This window comes from Eulemur rufifrons, chromosome 2 (genome assembly GCF_041146395.1).
Source record: "Eulemur rufifrons isolate Redbay chromosome 2, OSU_ERuf_1, whole genome shotgun sequence".
NCBI lineage: Eukaryota > Metazoa > Chordata > Mammalia > Primates > Lemuridae > Eulemur > Eulemur rufifrons.
In genome coordinates this window covers 19,022,594-19,040,506 of record NC_090984.1, presented here as the reverse complement: position 1 = coordinate 19,040,506, position 17,913 = coordinate 19,022,594, and the positions used below count along the sequence as shown (strand labels likewise).

Below are 17,913 nucleotides of genomic sequence, written 5' to 3'. Positions count from 1 at the left end.
CTGCATGGGCAACCGGGATTCCAGGGCGGCCAAGGGCTGTACAGAAACCGAGTCTCAGAGGGGAGAGGAGGAAAAAAACTCATAAACCACCAAACCGATGCATTCCTGTTGGTGTGTGACCTGGGGGCACCATCTGCAAAAGTTTGGAGGGCCTGGTGCGCAGCCTCCCAAGGATCAAAGGGCAAAGGCCAGGCACACAGTGGGCTCTGGGGAAGCCCTGTCTGGAGTGAGGACTGCTGTCCTCCATGCTGTGCTGGGAGTTGCTGAGCCTCTCCCCACTGCCTCAGTCCCACCCAACTTCCCCCAACTCAGGCTCTAGCCAGGTGGATGGGTGGGTGGCCTGTGGGTGTGATCAGAAAAGCATTCCAGCTGAGGTCCGAGGCTGTGGGGTGTGGAGAGCCAGAGGAGGACGACTTGGCCACCCAGGCCACACTCCAGCCATGAAAGTGACCACAACACAGCACACGGATCCACAGACGGCCTCCCAGTGGGTCACGGTTAGCTCACAGCCGCCGCCCTACCACCAAAGACAACCAAAGACCCCCAAATCCACGGTGACACTTCGAGGTGCCGCCTGGACCCACGCAAGGCCGGCTCCACCTCGAACTCACACCCAGGGTCACCACTGGGGCCGGCCACAGACCCAGCTCGATGCTCCGGCTCCTGGATGGGACCCCGGCCCCCGCCAGCAGCCAGTCGCGCGCGGCCGGGCCCAGCCCCCGCACACGTCGCGCGGGACCGGCCTCGCGCCCCGCCACTCACGCGCCACGCCCCGCCCCGCCGGCCCCGCCCCGCCCGCAGCCAGCGGGACCTTTATAGGGCGGCGCGCTGGGAAGTCGGGGCCGCAGCCGCCCGCCCGCGCGTCCGACGCGGGCCGCCCTGGTCTCTGCCTTCGCCATGCGTCCCGGGGCGCCTGGGCCACTCTGGCCGCTGCCCTGGGGGGCCCTGGCTTGGGCCGTGGGCTTCGTGGGCTCCGTGGGCTCGGGGGACCCCGCACCCGGTGAGTGGGGCGGCCGGAAGGGGCGGGCGGGGCGCGCCACCCACGTGGGCCTGCCGGGAATGCGACCCGGGGCGATGTCGGGGGGCGCGGCTGGGGGCGAGGCGGGGTGCGTCCGTGGCCGGGGGGCTTGGGTCTCCCCTCCCCCAGCCCCAGCAGGCCAGGGGGAGGGTCACCGGGAGGTCAGCAGAGGTTAGTAATTGCAGTGACTGCTGACATTTATTGAGTGCTTAGTGTCTACCTCTCCCCTCCCGGAACCCACACAATCACCCAACAGTGTGGGTACTCCTATCATCTCCGTGTTTCCGGATGGGGAAACTGAGGCTCAGCGTCACACAGCCCGTGAGGGGCAAAGCCCAGATTCGCACCTAGACCTTGGGGATGGGTCCTGTTGCCCCTAGAGAGGGGTCTTGGATCTTCCCCAGGTCTGGCTTAGGTAGATGGGGCACTGGAGTCCCCACCTGGGACTTTCCAGGAGATGCGGGCAAGTTACACCCCTACTCCTGGCCTCAGTTTCTCCTCTTGTAAGATGGGTGCGTAGGCGCTGGATGCCCAGAGCTGGTCCCCGGAAGGTGCTCAGCCAAGTCTGAGAGCCAGTGACGGCTCTGGGATGTGGGCTGTGGCCATTCCTGTCCCCATAGACGGGTGGGGAAACTGAGGGCTGTCTGCCTACCCACCCCTCCACCCTGGCAGCCACACCGCACCCCACCCCACCCCAGCCCCGAGCCAAAGAGGGAGCGGAGCCCCCTCCCCGAAGGCCACGTCCCCGGGGAGACAGTGAGCTCATGCAAGGGGAATGTTCCCAAGTCGAGTGAGTAAGAGGCAGGCCAGGCGAGGGGGGGGGCCTGCCAGGCGAGGGGGCTCGCGTGCCCTTGCCCTCGGGTGCTGTCTAGACAGAGGGCAGAGGCGGGAGAGGCTGCTCCAGGGCCCACTGACGCTGACATGCCCAGCGCATGCTGTTTGTGGTGTTTGAGGGATTGGGCAGGATGCCAGCTTCTGGCTGGGGGCTTGGAGGAACGGGGTTGGGGGAAGGTCTCTGGGCTGGGTGGGGGGTGGTGGAGAAGCACTGGTAAGGGGTGGAATTCAGAGCACAGGAGGGATCCCCAAGGGATCTGGAGCCAGGGAGGGGACACCAGTGTGGCACTCTGTCCCTCCTTCTTGGGTGGGGGTCCGTCATCCCTTCTGCAACTACTCAGCCCTGCATGCCTCCCTGCTGGCTAGAGGCTGGGTTGGGAGTGGCACAGAGAGCACCGCTGGTCCCGCCCCGCAGGAACCGTTCCCCTTGCCCGCAGGTGGTGTGTGCTGGCTCCAGCAGGGCCGAGAGGCTACCTGCAGCCTGGTGCTCAGGACTGACATAAGCCAGGCTGAGTGCTGTGCCTCTGCCAGTATCGACACTGCCTGGTCCAACTTCACCCACCCAGGGAACAAGATCAGCCTCCTTGGCTTCCTGGGCCTCGTCCACTGCCTGCCCTGCAAAGGTGAGACCCAGGGCGTTGGCCACAGGCCAGAGGCGGGAGAGCATGTCCAACTCAGGGCCAGCAAAAGCAATCACTGTGGTCCAAGGTGGACCATCGGGAGCAAGTGCTCCATTGTGCAGGGGGTCGTGGAGGGTACCCTAGCCTTAGAGAGGAGCTGGGGGGAGTCCCAGGCTCTCAAGCTTCCGCCTCCTGCAGTTAACGTCCAGGAAAACGCTCTCTTGGCCTGGTTGCCAGCCTCCAGGCCTTTGCTCAGGCCCAATCCCACCTGCACCCCATTGGCTCACACCTAACTGCAGGGAAGGGGACGTCCCTGACTGGCCATCTGGCTCGTGACCCCACACTCAGTGTTCCCAAATGTCAACACCAGGGCCCTTAAGGCCACAGATTTTAGGGGTCTGTGGTGCAATCATAGCTACATGTTTAACAAGCATGTGCCTTCCAGATCTTGTTCTGAGAAATGCCTCCCACGTCAGACTAGGAGGTCTGTGAGGGCAGAATGAATGAGTCAAGACATATTCTGGGGCCTGGAGGATGGTTTGGGGGACCCTCCTAGCCCCCTGTGGTCAGGGCTGAACCTGCAGGGGCCCAGAGGGAGCACTAGGGCACAACTTGAAGGAGGTGGGCATGAAAGCCAGGGCATTGGGGGATGATTAGGAGCCTGCCAGATGGAGAAGGCATGGGAGAACACACCAGGAGAAACCACGGCCTGGGGGTGGGGTCAGGCAGGGAGCAGGCAGGAGGCTGGAGGAGAGGGGTGCAGACCTGCCCCGGCCTGTGAGATGTGATTAATCCCAGATCAGCCTGGCTGGGTGGTCCTGAACTTACTGCTACATACTGCTGCTCCCTCCAGACCGCCCTCTGGCTTCTGGGAGTAGGACATACTTCAAAAAGTGCCTGGCCTGGGCATGAGATGGCCCAGAGACACCTCCTCCCCCATCCGGCCCTGGGGATGGGGACTCGGCCCTCTACTTCCGCTCTCCCTTGCGTGAAGCCACCCGGCAGAGCGTTTCCAGATGTGCGTGTGGGCCAATGCGTGGGAGGCCCCAGGTGCGGCCCACATGCCCTGGCAGGGCCTCCATGGGGGGCCCCGGCCACCCTCAGGGGTGTCTGCTCAGCCTGTGTGATGGGCTCCCACCATCAGCTCTGCTTTGTGCACAGGGAAACTGAGGCTGGAGCACAAACTCAGGACTTGGTGTCCAGAGGCCCCCTCCATCCAGACTCACAAGCAAGGGGACTTGGGGGCGGGGGCTCTCACCTGGGGTCTGGCTGGAGCTCTGAAGCGGAGGTGGCCCTGGCCCCCCTAGACTCACAAGCAAGGGGACTTGGGGGCGGGGGCTGTCACCCGGGGTCTGGCTGGAGCTCTGAAGCGGAGGTGCCCCTGGTCCCCCTCCCCCGCCCCCCCCCCACACTCACAGCCCTATTTTTGCCGCCTGTAAAAGGACGACTTGGGAGGACGCAGCAGAGAGCCCGGGAGGGCCTGCGAGTCCATGAGCAGCACACTGAACGTGGGGGCGGGGACCCCAGAGAGAGGCTTCCCTTAGCTGTGCCTGTTTCCCTACCTGAGAAATGGGGCTGCCGAGGGTTAGGGCTGAGGGAGGCCCCCTAGCCCCCGCCCTCACCGATGCCTTCTCCCTGGAGGTCCTTGCCCAGACCCCAGACCCCAGACCCCAGACCCAGGGGTAGGGCCCCCACCCCCACCCCGAGAAACAGCGGAACCCGCCTGGGAAGACCCGGCTGTTCCCGGACCCCCAGGTCCGGAAGAGGCCCCCGCCCGCCCACAGTGACCGGAGCTCCAGACCCAGCCCCACGCCCGGGCGCAGCCCCTCCCCCGCCGGCTCCACTACGCGGTCTCCAGGCCGACCCCGACCCGGACGGCGCCCCCACCCCGGGCCCCGCCCCCACGGACCCAGATGGCACCCCCACCCCGGATCCCAGACGCCGGACGGCACACCCACCACGGGCCCCGCCCCCCGGACCGGGACCCTGACCCCGGACGGCGCCCCCATCCCCGGGCCCCGGACCCCGGACGGCGCCCCGACCACAGGCCCCGCCCCCACGGACCCGGACAGCGCCCCCATCCCCAGATCCCAGACTTCGGACGGCGCCCTCAGCCCGGGCCCGCCCCGCCCCGCCCCGCACATCGGGCGGCAGTGCGCGGGTCCGAGCGCCGCCCCACGCCGTGTCCTGTGCCCGCAGACTCGTGCGACGGCGTGGAGTGCGGCCCGGGCAAGACGTGCCGCATGCTGGGCGGCCGCCCGCGTTGCGAGTGCGCGCCCGACTGCGCGGGGCTCCCAGCGCGCCTGCAGGTCTGCGGCTCGGATGGCGCCACCTACCGCAACGAGTGCGAGCTACGCGCTGCGCGCTGCCGCGGACACCCGGACCTGCGCGTCATGTACCGGGGCCGCTGCCGCAGTACGTGGGGGCGGGGCCCGAGGGGGCGGGGCCGGCGGACCTGACGTCATGTACCGTGGCTGCTGCCGCAGTCCGAGAGGGCGGGGCCGGGGCGGGGGCCCGAGGGGCGTGGCCAGGGGACCTGACGTCATGTGCCGGGGCTGCTGCCGCAGCTCGCGGGGGCGGGGCCGGAGGACTTGACGTCATGCATCTGGGCCGCAGCCACAGTGAGTGGGGGCGGGGCCAGCGAGCCTGTCGTCATGGATCAGGGCCACTGCCGCCATGCGTGGGGGCGGAGCCAGAGGGAGGGGCGGGGCCATCAGACCTGAAGTCATGTACCCGGGCCGCTGCCGCAGCATGTGGGGGCGGGGCCAGGGAGGGGCCCGAGGAAGGGGCGGGGCCATCTGACCAGACGCCATGCACCTGGGCCGCTGCCACAGCACGTGGGGGCGGAGCCTGCAAACCAGTTTGAGTCACGTGGGTTGGACGGGGCTTGTGGTGGGCGGGGTCTGGTTGGCACGCTTGCGGGGCGGAGCTTAGGCACGAGGGTGTGTCACCGGATTGCGTCTTTTGTGGGGCAGGGACAGAGGGGATTCGGGAGCGAGGAAGAGTAAGGTGAGGTTTGGAAAGGGGCCCCTGGGGCTCACAGGGGCCAGAGAGACGTGTAGCGGGTCCGTCAGTGAGCCCGCTTAGCGTGCCGGACTCGTGGAGAGGTGGAGGGGTGTGGCTCCTGGTGCAACAGCAGGGGCGGGGCTTGTGGGTGGAGCCCGCGGCGGGATAGGTGGGCGGGGCTCGCGGAGGAGTGTGGCTTCTGCGCGGCGGGGCGGTTGGCGAAGGGAAGAGGCTCCGGGAGCCGGGGGCGAAGTCCTCCGCGCGGTGCCCTGACGCGCGCCCGGCGTCTGCCCGCAGAGTCCTGCGCCTACGTGGTGTGCCCGCGGCCGCAGTCGTGCGTGGTGGACCAGACGGGCAGCGCGCACTGCGTGGTGTGTCGCGCGGCGCCCTGCCCCGCGCCCTCCGGCCCCGGCCAGGAGCTCTGCGGCAACAACAACGTCACCTACGTCTCCTCGTGCCACCTGCGCCAGGCCACCTGCTTCCTGGGCCGCTCCATCGGCGTGCGCCACCCAGGCAGCTGCACAGGTGCGGGCCCAGGGCGGGGGCTCGGGCTGCGGGGGACCCGCAGTGTGCTGACCGTGCCTCCCTCTCTTGCAGGCACACCCCGGGAGCTGCCGGGTGCCGAGTCGGAGGAGGAGGAAGAAGAGGAGGAGGAGGAGAACTTCGTGTGAGCCTGCGGGGCGCGCCTGGGCCTGGCGTCCGAGGCCGCCCCCGCTTTATTTATTGCCACAGCAGAGTCTAATTTATGTCCCGCGGACACTCCCCGAAGCCTGGACGGGGACCACATGGGGACCCTGCAAGGATTGAGGGAAGGAGGCTGGGAGCTGGGCTGGTGGGCGGGCTGGGACTCAGAGCCTTGGCACTCGAGTCAGCTTCAGGGGACTTCTCTGGGAAGTCCTCCCAGCCCCCACCCCAGGCACTCTACTGCTTGGGAAGACCCACGCTTCTGCTCCTTTGGGGATAAACCCGTTAGTTATTGCCACCACCAGGAGGGCTGGGGACTCCCTGCTGGTGATTCATGAAGAGGCACAACTTGCTCTCCTAGCCTGGCCATGAGGGACATCGGGCTCAGGTTGGAAGGAAAGGGGGAGGTCTGGCCTCGGAACACGGTGACCTTGGCCCAGTGGGACGTGCCCTTCACAAAGTCCAAGAAAGCAGCCACTGTTCCCTACCACCCGAGAACTGCAGGTTCTTGTTTTACCCCTTCACGTCCTATGAGGGCCACTGAGAAACACCCAATGTGTCCCCTGGGAGAGGAGCCATCTGTGCCACCCAACATGGAATGACCCAGCACCTCCTCAGCTGCCATTCACGTGGGTTCACGTAGCAACATCTCGTGAGGTGGCCAGACGTGAGGTGGCCAGACGCAGCTCAGAGCAGGGCACTGTGTGCACTGGTGCCCAGTCCACTTAGGGTGGGACCTGCCCAGGAGCTGGAGCCTCTGCTCACCCACTGGCCCAGGGTGGGGTGTCGATGCTAACACCAGGACACACTGCATGCCTGGCACCCTGGAGCCAGGTGTCCCTGCACACCCCTGCTGCCTGCCTTCCGCAGTGGGGGTTCAGACACAGGACCCCTCGGTCCCGCATGGCCTGCCCTGGCCAGGCCTCTACACACAGTTCCCAGCTAGACCCTCCTGACCCACCAGCCTGGCAGGGGGTGGTGCTAGTCTTGGGTCAATTTCCACCAAAACTGCTCACCCTCCACGCAGTCTGGGCTGACACTCAAAATCACCTACCTGTGCCTGAATGTAGACCAAAGGCTCAGACCAGATATGGGGGTGAGGAGCAACGGGGAAGACATCAAGCTCCCCGAGTTTGGGGTTAGGAGTCTGGGGGAGTTCTGCTCATCCTTCTCCAGCCCTCAAGTCGTGCCTTACCTGTGATGCCCAGATAAGTGTCCTTGAGCAGGGGGGTCTGTCTGGGCCCCCAGACAAGGCAGCTTTCCTCCCACCCTGGGTCCTGCCTCACCAAAGAAATAAAGACTGAAAAACCCACTTTGGAGTGTCCAGGCCTGAGTTTGCCTCTGGGGATGCTGTTGGGGTGTCAGGTGGGGCTTCTGAAAACACCCAGAGGAGAGGCAGAGGTGGATGTCCTTGGGGCGGCCACCACCCACCTCTGGGCATCAGAGTCCACTGCCAGGCAGTGGGCAACAGGGAGGGGCCAGGGAGGGAGAGAAAAAAGGCCTTTAAAGGGAGGGGGGCTTAGGAGAGCCCTAAGAAGCCAGTTGGCTTGGGGTCCAGAAATGGAAGCCTGCCGTTGAAGAACTGGGGCACAGCAGGAGCAGTCGTGGTAACACTTTGCTGACACCCTGTGCCGGTAACATCAGTGGGGACTTGTGGTGCACCAGTGCCATTCTAAACTGCTTTCAGAGGAGGGGCACAGGCTTGACAGAGGCCAGACCAACTTAGGATTCCACGAAGGGGATGGGGCCACCCCACACTGGTGACTCAGCAACCCCCTGCCCCCTGCTCAGGAAATTTGGAGTTCCCCTGCTGGAGGGTGGTGGAGGATGGGCACCCCAGGCTGGGGGTACTGCAGGGGCAGAGGCCGGAGGCTGGCCAGAGTGTGGGCTGTGAGGGGGGAGTGCAAATCCAGGGGGTTCATGATGGGGGGAGCGGGAGGGTGGAAAAGGGCCAGGGGAAAGGAGATGTGGGCAGGAGTGCGGGTGGACCCTGGAGCTGGCCACAGTTGAGGCTGGTGTCCGTAGTCTCTGGTTAGTCGATTAACATTTTACTTGGTTCAATTCAGCCCACCCGCACCCTGCACACCAGGCTTCCCCACAGACCCCCTACTGCAGCAGCCGTGGAATATTTCAGGCCCGTATACCCAGCAAGTCTGTGGTTCAGGCAGCTCCTGCTGGGGGCCTGGTGGTCCCAGGCACAGGGCTGGGCTGGGGGCTGCCTCGCTGAACCACGTCCCAGATCCAGGCCACAAAAGCAGACACCTGCGTGTACACATCAGGGGTCTTGGGGTCGCCACACCAGAGGCCTGAGAAGGAGACAAGGCCATGGGCCCGGTTCCTGCACACCAGGGGACCCCCAGAATCTGCCTGGGGCGAAGGGAAAGAAAAGGTTAGGGTCTCCTCTCTGGGGTCACTTTCCTAGAAGGAGTGTCTACAGTTAAATGAGATCACAACCCTCCCTGCCTCAAAACACTTCCATGGCCCCCTGGTGCTCTTAAAGCAAAAACTAAACTCACCTCTGCCTTTCAGGCCCTGAGAATCCAGCCTACACCCACTTCTCTGCCCTACTCTCCCCCTAACTCCCTTGGTTCCAGCCCAGGGACCTGTTACTGCCCTCTACTGGGCATTGCTTGTATAAAAAAAAATACAAGGCTGCAGTGCACAGCTGTACACAGCTGACCTCTGACTGGTCTGTCTGCTGGCATGTCATTCCTCAGATCTCCCCAGAACTCCAAGTCTCAGCTCAAAGGTTCTGTCCTCAGAGAAGACAGAATACTGACCCTAAATACTCATCCTAAAACCGCTGACTCCCTGTGCCACCCTCCTAACTGCCATTGAAATCAGCTCTGACCCTACCGAGCAGGTGCTGTGAATGTGGCAGTTTCACAGGTGGAGAAGGCAGGCCCCGGAGAAATGAGGTGACTTTTCCAAGGTCATACATCTGGGAAGTATGATAGTCTGGATTGGACTCAGGCCATTAGACTCGAGTCTGTGTTCTGAACCATGTCACTCTCTTGAGTGGGACAAAAGACCCTCCTGGCTGAGCATCTCCCTCAGCACCAGGGCCAGCTTCATACAACGCATGAGGTCTTAGGAGTAGGAGCTGCTTCCTTCAGATCCATTACTGCCCCCTACTGAACACTACTTGTATAAATATACAAGTCTGTGGCACTTTATGCAGTGCACAACCTGCACAGCTGAACATAGCAGCCCTGTGTGATCAACTCCCTGCCCTTCCTGAGCCTCAGCTTTCCTCTCTGGTCAAACATCAGTGGGATTCAGTTCCCAAAGTCCTGCCGGAGTCTGACCTTCTCTGTCAGCCTTGGTGTGCCCTGTACCCATACAGTGAGTGGGTGGGGCAGAGGATCTTACCGAACAGAAGCCCCGCCTCTGGCGGTCCCCACTGTGGGTGCAGAGCATGGCAGGGCTCAGCTGGCCCTTCCAGGAGCTGTTGCAGATGTCCAGGCCCAGCACTCGGACCTCAGCCTCCATCAGCCCGGGCGGCAGCTCCTCGAAGTCCGACACGAAGCCCCATCCATCCACCCGGCACCGTGTCCCAGCCTTGGGTGGCCTGGCGCCTCGCTTTGGCAGCCCCAGCAGCCCCACGGCAGGGCCCAGGACAGCAGAGCTGTTCAGCTGCAGGGAAAGTGTTCGTTCAGGGCCACTCCCTGCAGCCCCGTCACCCACCCACCTCCCCCTGCTCCTGGCTCAATCTACCCATCTATGACCCCTGGTCGTGGCCTGTGAGAGAGAAATCGGTGGCAGCTGTCCTGTGGCTCAGCAGGTCACCTGCTCCTTCTGCCACTGTAAAGCCCCTGGCCCGTCAGGCCTGCCCATGCCTCCAGCCCTCCAGTCTCACCCCCTTAGCTACCCAAAGGAGCTTCCAAACCCCATCTCCTTTCCTGCTCTAAGTCCTCCCTTGGCTCCCCATTGCCCTGCAACAAAGCCTCTTGTTCTGCCAGTCAAGCCCCCCAGCCCCTCCAGCCTCTCTCCCCTGCACCACAATGGTTTGCTGCCAGCCCCCGGCCCACCTCCAACCTTTGCTCTCCCAATACCCCTGCTCAGAGCACCCTTCCTGTTCAGCCTTCAGGGGATATCTCAGCGTAGGTATCACCTCCCCTAGGAAGCCCTCCCAGCCTCCCAGGCTAAGACATCAGCCTCCTCTGGGCTCCCATATGCCCCTGCCAATGACATTTACCAAGCTTCTGTGGGGAAGGGGTGGTCCCCTTGAGCAGGAGGGTGCCATGCGGGGTCATCACCACCACACGTGGGCAGGGAGTGAAACTCACATGGAGAGGGCGTGCAACTTCCCACCCAGAAAACTCCTGGGGTGCAGGGCAGAGACCTGGGTCTAACTGTGGCCCTAGATGCTCCCTTCTCTCTTCCAGCACAAAGATTGGGCACCTGCTGTATGTCATAAATGGCCCTACATGTGACAAAAATCCCTACCCTTGAGGCCCAGAGGAGGTGGTAGACAATGACCAGGGAAGGAGCAGATGTTACAGGAATTAGCAGGTGACAGCTGTGGACAGAAGACTCGGGGGGGCAGGGGCAGGATGGGGGTGTGTGGCCAGGGGAGGCTCCCGAGGTGGTGACATTTAAGCAGAGCCTTGTGGCATCTGGGGGAACGGTGCTCCAGGCGGGGGCATAGCCAGTGCAATGGTGACGAATGGGAGAGTGTAGGAGGTGACAGGGATGCATGAGCAGGGCCCGTGGGTGCCAGGAGGACTTTGGCTTTTGTCTCGAGGGAGGTGGGAGCCATGGAGGGTTCTGGGCAGAGGAGGGATGTGGCTTGACTCAGGAGTTCACAGGGTCCCTCCAGCTGTTTTTAAAACAGAAGTCAGATCGTCCTGAGTGGTCAGGGACAGGTCAGATCCACCCCCGGCCCCAGGGCTCACCCGCAGCAGACAGATGTCGTTGGCGTGGGTCGTGGGGTGGTAGTCGGGGTTCCTGACCACAGCTGCGATGCTGAACACCTGTTGCGTGGGCTCCGCGGCGCTCAGGGCGTGGGTCCCCAGCACCACCAGGCCCATCCGGGGATCTCTGCGGGGAGGGGAGAGTGGGCGGGGCTGGGGCTGCCCATCAGTGCAGCGATCCGCTGGACACCCCCGCCGGCCCCACGTGATAATCACCTCTTGGACTACCGTCCCCACGTCAATGACACTGTCAGCACCAACAGCCGCAATATTAGCTTGAATCATTGTTATAAAAATATACTTAGAATGGACATAACCCTTAGTATACTTATTATAGGTCCCACCTCAATTGTAATATTAACTACGATCATTTCAATATTCATGTTAGTAGTCATCATGATATATGATATATATGATATACTTGAAACGACCATCCTAACAGAATGTTTAATTGTTGTGACGGCTGCTGCATCTTATGAATTTCTCCCTTTTTCTCCTTGTCACTTGCTACATCCTGCTGAGCTGCCCCCTCCACCAGGCCAGGGATGGGGTCCGCTCCGCCCTGACCACGTCCCAGCTCACCCAAAGAAGGGTCCAAAAAGGTGAGGTTTACCTGTGGCTGAAGCAGTGGGCGGCGGAGACCACCCAGTGCGCCTGGAGCAGGAAGCCTCCGCAGTGGTGCTGGCCACTGAAGCGTATGGACGCCATGTAGGGCCGAGAGTGGGGGACCACCTCTTGGCCCCCAATGATCCGGGCCCCCCAGGAGCCTGTGGGGGTGGACAGTCCGAGTCAGGGACCAGCACTGGATGGGGTGGCGGCCTGACAGGGGGAGAAAGAGGCAGAGACAGAGACGTGGTGTGAAGAGACCACAGGCAGCCACAGCCAGCGCCCAGACGAGACTCCTTGTGCTGGGAGTGGGGGTCCCTCATTTCCAGCTGAGGCCAGAGAGGGGCAGCCGCCCAGGAGGCTAAGTAGCAGGATCTGGTGGGGGACCCGCCTGCGGGTTCTTGGGGCACCTTGTGTGGGCGTCTGACCAGGGCTCAGCAGGATGCCCAGGGCCGCCCAAGTGGGGTCCCAGGGGCCCCTCACCTGGGAGCTTCACAGGCAGCATCAGAGCAGCGGCCACAGTCAGCAGCAGGTGGCCCCAGCCCCCCGTTCCCATGGCCATGGCAGGCGGGTTCTGCTGACAGCCGCGGCCCTCACTCTCACCCAACGGCCCGGAAGGGGAGCTGGGCTGTGGGCTGTGGTCAGGAGGCCCCGCCAGCTACGCGCAGTGCGGGCTGGGGGGTTCTGGGTAACCGATGCCCCAGTGGTCTCAGGTTGTTACTGATGAAGATTATAACTGCACGAGGGACCAAGAAGCAGGCCATGGAGGTGAGAGTGGGGGTCCTGGGCCGCTGTGTGACCTCACCACTCTGTGCCTCAGTTTACCCGGCCTGGACAGGCGCAGGGAGCTTTCACATGGCCCAGCACACTGTCATGCTTGGCAGGAGTGGTGCAGCTGCCTCTCCAGTTGCAGGTGCCGGCCCTCCAGCCCCCACCCTGCGTCTCACCCACTGCGTGGCCCATGCCCCTCATGCCTCAGTTTCCCCCTTCCTCCACCTTCAGAGCCAGCAGCACAGCATCTGCCAGTCTCTCTGCCTCTGACCCTCCCCACCTCCTCGTGGGAGGACCCTGTGCTGACAATGGGCCCCCGGGTCATCCAGGGTGACCTCCCCACCTTAGGGTCCTTAACTCAATCCCATCTGCAGAGTCCCCTCTGCCACACGAAGTGACATACCGACAGGCTCAGGGTGCTCACAGCCCACCCACAGCACAGTGCTGATGTCAGAACAACGGCTCCAGAGACATCCCCGTCCTAGCCCCTGGGACCTGTGGGTATGTCACTTCACATGACACAGGGACTCTGCAGATGGGATTAAGGGGGTTGGAATGAGGAGTACCTGAAGCTACAGGTGCATGGAACTTCATTTACCTGCAGATGTTGTTTCTGGCCCCCCACCCTGGTTACCAATTTGGAAACAGGCCCACAGAGGTTAAGCACCTTGGCCAAGGTCACACAGTGCAGGAGGATGGGGCCAGGGTTGCAGCCTCTGGGCAGATCTTGACACTCCAGGGCCCGATTCCACCCAGGAGGCATTTCCTTCCCCTTTCTCGAGCTGTTGTGAAACAAATAACCGTCCTTTCTTGTCTGGAGAACCAGGCTCTTGGCAGCCCTGAGGAGTGGGCTGGGTGGAGGTCAGTGTTTCCACTTTCCAAACTGAGGCCCAGAGAGGGGAGCTGATTTGTCTGGGGCTACATGGCAGTGGGTCTGGCACCTGGAGCTCCTGGACTGCAAGCCCCCAGAGGGGTCTTTCCACAGAGGATCTGAACAGCGCTCCCTGTTCTGGGACACTAGTCAGTGCAAAAAGTCAACAGCAACAATGATGGCAATAGCTCCATTCATGAAACACTTGTTATTGATTTTTGGGGGCTCTTTATATATTGAGAAGACATACTCTTGGTCTTAGGAGTTTCTTTTCCTGAGCAGCTCTCAGATATAGAGGACACAGCCCTCCTTGGGGGTGAGGTTTGGTTCTGATTATCTGCAGATGGTGGCTCCATCAAATCCTGGGTGGTCCCCATGCCCCTTAGCTGTGAACACTGGGGCTCCTGGGGCAGCCGTGTAGGCCACGGGGACAGCAGGAGATGAGACTCCCATTGCGCTGCTCCTCTCTGTGTGTGGACGCCAGGCTGGGCCTGCAGGTCAGGGTTCTGAAGCTCAGAGAAGACAGAGAGCTCTGTTCCTCCAGGACGCACCCCTCCTGAGTCATGCTGGCCGCTCCCTGGCCCCATGGGCAGCTGGTGAAATTCGAGGTTCTCGGCAGGGCAGGCCTCCCAGGGGGTCCAGGGGGAGGGGAGTCGGAAAGGAATGGGCTGGGGCCTGAGGCTGTCTCCACACCCTCTGAGAAATGGGCCAGTTCCAGGCCTGCTACACCACTGTGACATCAGTAACAACAGGGTGACGACAGCAATTCCTGACCCCTGCCCTTGGGCACATGTCACCTCATGTCCTTCCCAAAACTCGAGGACTGTTGTTGTCCCTGCCTGACTGGTGCAGACACTGAGGCACAGAGAAGCCCAGCGACCTTCCAGGGGTCGCTCAGCCTGTGAGAGCCATTCGCTCGACGGGGCTTGTCAGGTGCCCACATGGAGCCAGGCCCCGAGGACCGGGAAGTTAGCAGCTGCAGGTGCAAAACTGTAGCTCCCAGAAGCAGCTCCAGGTCCCACTGGGTCCAGCCCTAGTGTGGCATGCAGTCAGTGCTCACTGCCCAGCCTGAAGTGGGGCATACAGTCGGGGCTCACTGCCCACACCAGAGTGGCCCCAGCAGCCCAAAGCAGTGGCAGAGGGTTCCAGCAGCCAGGGAGGCAGGAATCCCTGAGAATTCGAGAAAAGCTCAAAACCCTCCCAGGACCCTCCCCCCCAGAGGGTTAATGTGGGGGGCCCAGAGACCCCCTAAAACCCACCCTCACTCAGCTCTCTCTGTGACCTCAGGTCCTGTGCCTCAGTTTCCCCATCTGTAAGTGCAAGTAATAACAGCTAAGGTGCAGGGAAACGCTTAGAATGGGGCCCAAGCACAGTGGGTGTCAGCCGGTGATGCTTCTCTTTAAACCCCTCACTTTCTTCTTTGACCCCAATAAATACGCATTCAAAGGCAATTGCTTCCAGTTTCTCATGATGGAAGATCGTGGACATAGCGAAGCCCAACAGCACGTGCCTTCCAGCCAGCCCTCTGCCAGCCCCCACCTGCCCTGGGGTCCCTGACGCCTGTCCCTGGTCAGCCTGGGGGCCGTGGCAAGCATGATCGCCCCCTGAGGACACTTTCTCCTGGACCCACACCCAAAGGCCTGGCAGAGAGCCCAGAAAAGAATGGGTACATGTGGCGGCCCGACAAGCCCATTCCACTGAAGGGAGAGAGAGTGGAGGCGCCCTGGAGCAGCCAGGTGGGGCCATCTCTGCCCACCATCTCCCCTCTGGGTCTCTTAACCTTGCACAACAGCCCTCCCGGCCTCTGGGATTTCCGGGTTTTAGCCCCTGGAGGGCTGTGAGGGAAGCGGCTTGGCCACTGTTGGGGGGCTGCTGCCCCCCAGAGACCTCTGAACCTCGATCTCCCCCTCTAGGGGACAGGTTGACCCTGGAGCAACTTCAAGGGTGTGGTGAGAATTTGGCAAGGTGCTGGGTGGGGCTAAGGGCCCCGGTGCCTCTCACTGGGCCTCCATTTGCTCCTCTGTAAACCGGACTCTGCGGTCATCCTTCCCAGGGAGCCGTCACGGTCAAAGGAGAGGGTGGAGGATAGGAAACCACTGATTCATTCTACGAACACATATTGAACACCTGCTGTGTACTGACACCGTTCTGGGTGCTGGGGACTTGGCAGGGAAGACAGGCATGTTCCTGCCCTGGTGGGGCCAACATTCAAGGGAGGGGCCGGAAGGAAATGCTGAACACAATACGTAAATGACACCGTCTGTTAAAAGAATTCAGTGGGTCACGCCTGTAACTCCAGCACTTCGGGAGGCGGAGACGGGAGGGTCACCTGAGCCCAGGAGTTGGAGACCAGCCTGGGCAACAGAGTGACCCCCATTTCTACAAAAAAACTGAAAAAAAATCAAGAAGAATTTAGTGGGGAAAAAGCAATCAGAGAGGACGAGAGGAATAGGAAAGGGGAAAGGATTTTAAAACAGGATCCCTTTAAAACAGGGACTCAGTCGCAACAGAGAAGGTGGGGACATTGTTCCCAAAGGAGGGTGCAAGGATTGCAAAAGCAGGATGTCTGGATGGCTGAAGCCAAGTTGGGTGTGGGGCAGGGGAGGGGAGGGTAGAAATGGGGCAGTCTGGCTCAGCTCGGCCTTGTGAGTCAGGCTTCAGGGAACTGGGGAGCCATGCAGGGCGCTTGAGCAGGGGCAGGCCAGCGCAACCGAGAGTGGGGTGGGGAGAGGAGGCTGCGGGCTGCGGTGGGGGACACAAGGCCTGAGCTGGAGTCAGGGCTGGAGGGAGGTGAGGGGGTCTCTGACTCAGGGAGAGCGGAAGAGTGAGGTTTTGGGAACAATGCAGAGCTCAGTGTGAGCACCCCAGTCCAAGGGTCCCAGAGGATGTCCAGGGGAGTGGATGGATCTGCGGGTAGGCTGGAGCAGGGGGAGGGAGTGCTGCATGGAGCCCAGGGGACGGCAACGTCCTAGGGAGGTGACAGAAGGGGCGTCCTCAGGGAAACTGGGTGCCAGTGGTCCAGGGAGGGACGGGGTCGCCTTCCCGCCATCGCCGACGGAGCCCGGAGGCGGGGCTGTGGTGCAGGGGGCTGGGCCGAAAGTGAGAGGCGGAGCTGAGGATGCGCCGCCGGGCTGCTGAGAAGGGGGTGGGGCCAATTGTGCAGGGGCGGGCTGAGGGTGAGGGGGCGTGGCCATAGGTGCTGGGCGGGGTTTCTGGTGTAGGGGCGTGGCCAGTGGTGCAGGGGCTGGACTGAGGATGAGGGGCATGACCAATAGTGCAGAGGCGGGGTGCCGAAGCTGGGCTGAAGATGAGGGGCGTGGTCAAGGGTGCAGGGGCGGGACGCGACCGAAGGTGCAGCGACCCCTTCCCCAAGACAGGCATGAGAGCCACAGTGCACTGTGGGCGAGCGCAGGGAGGGTGAGGAAGAGGAGGGTGTGGTCAACTCAAGCCAGCGTCTCGCTGGTCCATTTTACACCCCACCTGGTCCCACCTCCATGCCTTTGCTCAGGCGGTTCCTGTCCCTGGGATGCCCCCTACGCCGCCTCCCCTCATGCAGGCCCGTGTCCTTGAGACTGGGGGCGCTTTCTCCCTGGGAGCACTTTGGCTTTTGCTCTGAAGGAGGTGAGAGCCCTGGGAGGTTTAGGTGAGGGCAGGTGAGAGAAGTGCACCCAGCAGTCGCGTTCCCTCCCCACGGTCTCCTCCACCTCCTCCTATTTTTGGACAACATGCATTCACCACCCCTCAAACTTTGAAATCATTTATTTAGGGGACACAAAACGCTGTCTCTGCAAGGACAGGAGTTCTGCGTCCGTGGTGACTAATAGTGAGTGCCAGGTACACAGTAGGTGCTCGGCAAATCTTTTTGGACTAAAAGAACACAGAGGCCGCGGGCAGTGAAGAAACTACACACAGCTCACTTGCATGGAGCCCCTAATGAAGGGCCGTGATGCTATGGCCCTCAGAGCCAGTCGGCCCGCTGCCTGTTTTTGTAAATAAAGTTTTATTGGCAGACAGCCACGCCCATGCACTTCCATATGGCCTCTGGCTACCCTGGCACTGCAGTGGCAGAGTCACTGCCGCAGAGACTTTGGCCCACAATGCTGAAAATATTTACTATTTGGCCTTCTACAGAAAAAGTTTGCCAAACCCTGGGCTAGTGTGTGCTGGGCCCTGTTCCAAGCCCTTTGTGAATAATCACTCAGTTAACCCTCTCTGCAGCCTTAGGAGGTGGGGAAAGTGAGGCTCAGAGAGGTTAAAACACAGCCCCATGCTCACACAGCTCATGGGGCGGTGAGCTGGGATTCACCTGGGGCCTCTGATGTTCCTCAGCATCTTTTAGTTTCTTTTACATTTGCGTATTTATCTCATTTGTTTAAAATGCTAAAATGAATTCACGCTCATTGTAAAAAGTGGGAGGAGTGTAAAGGTCCACAAAGAAATAGGTGTAGATGTCCCTCCCCAATCTGGGATACAACCTGCCAGATCTGCCTCCAAAGTTTGCCCAAAGCTGTTTTCCTTCAACGTCTACCCATCCATTTACTGAGCACCTGCTAAGTAGAACTGTTTTATAATAAACTGAGTTTGGAA

General features: G+C 61.7%; 2 protein-coding genes across 3 annotated transcripts; one reads left to right on the top strand and one right to left on the bottom strand.

Moving 5' to 3' along the window:
- Positions 1-885: 885 nt before the first annotated feature.
- On the top strand, positions 886-7,454 carry FSTL3 (follistatin like 3). Its single transcript, XM_069456760.1, has 5 exons — positions 886-1,000; positions 2,290-2,475; positions 4,672-4,887; positions 5,776-6,003; positions 6,076-7,454. The coding sequence occupies exons 1-5, from the start codon at positions 898-900 to the stop codon at positions 6,147-6,149; spliced, it is 807 nt and encodes a 268-aa protein (XP_069312861.1). The 5' UTR covers positions 886-897; the 3' UTR covers positions 6,150-7,454.
- An 868-nt stretch (positions 7,455-8,322) lies between these two features.
- PRSS57 (serine protease 57) lies at positions 8,323-12,246 on the bottom strand. Of its 2 annotated transcripts, none has more exons than XM_069456755.1 (5): positions 12,168-12,246; positions 11,692-11,845; positions 11,061-11,205; positions 9,535-9,798; positions 8,323-8,529 (listed from the first exon to the last, which is right to left on the bottom strand). In XM_069456755.1, exons 1-5 carry the CDS (start codon positions 12,244-12,246, stop codon positions 8,323-8,325), a joined length of 849 nt encoding a protein of 282 aa, XP_069312856.1. The 2 variants fall into 2 exon arrangements, with proteins under 2 accessions (XP_069312856.1, XP_069312848.1); XM_069456747.1 differs by having other exon boundaries at positions 11,692-11,854; positions 12,174-12,246.
- Between the last annotated feature and the right edge of the window lie 5,667 nt (positions 12,247-17,913).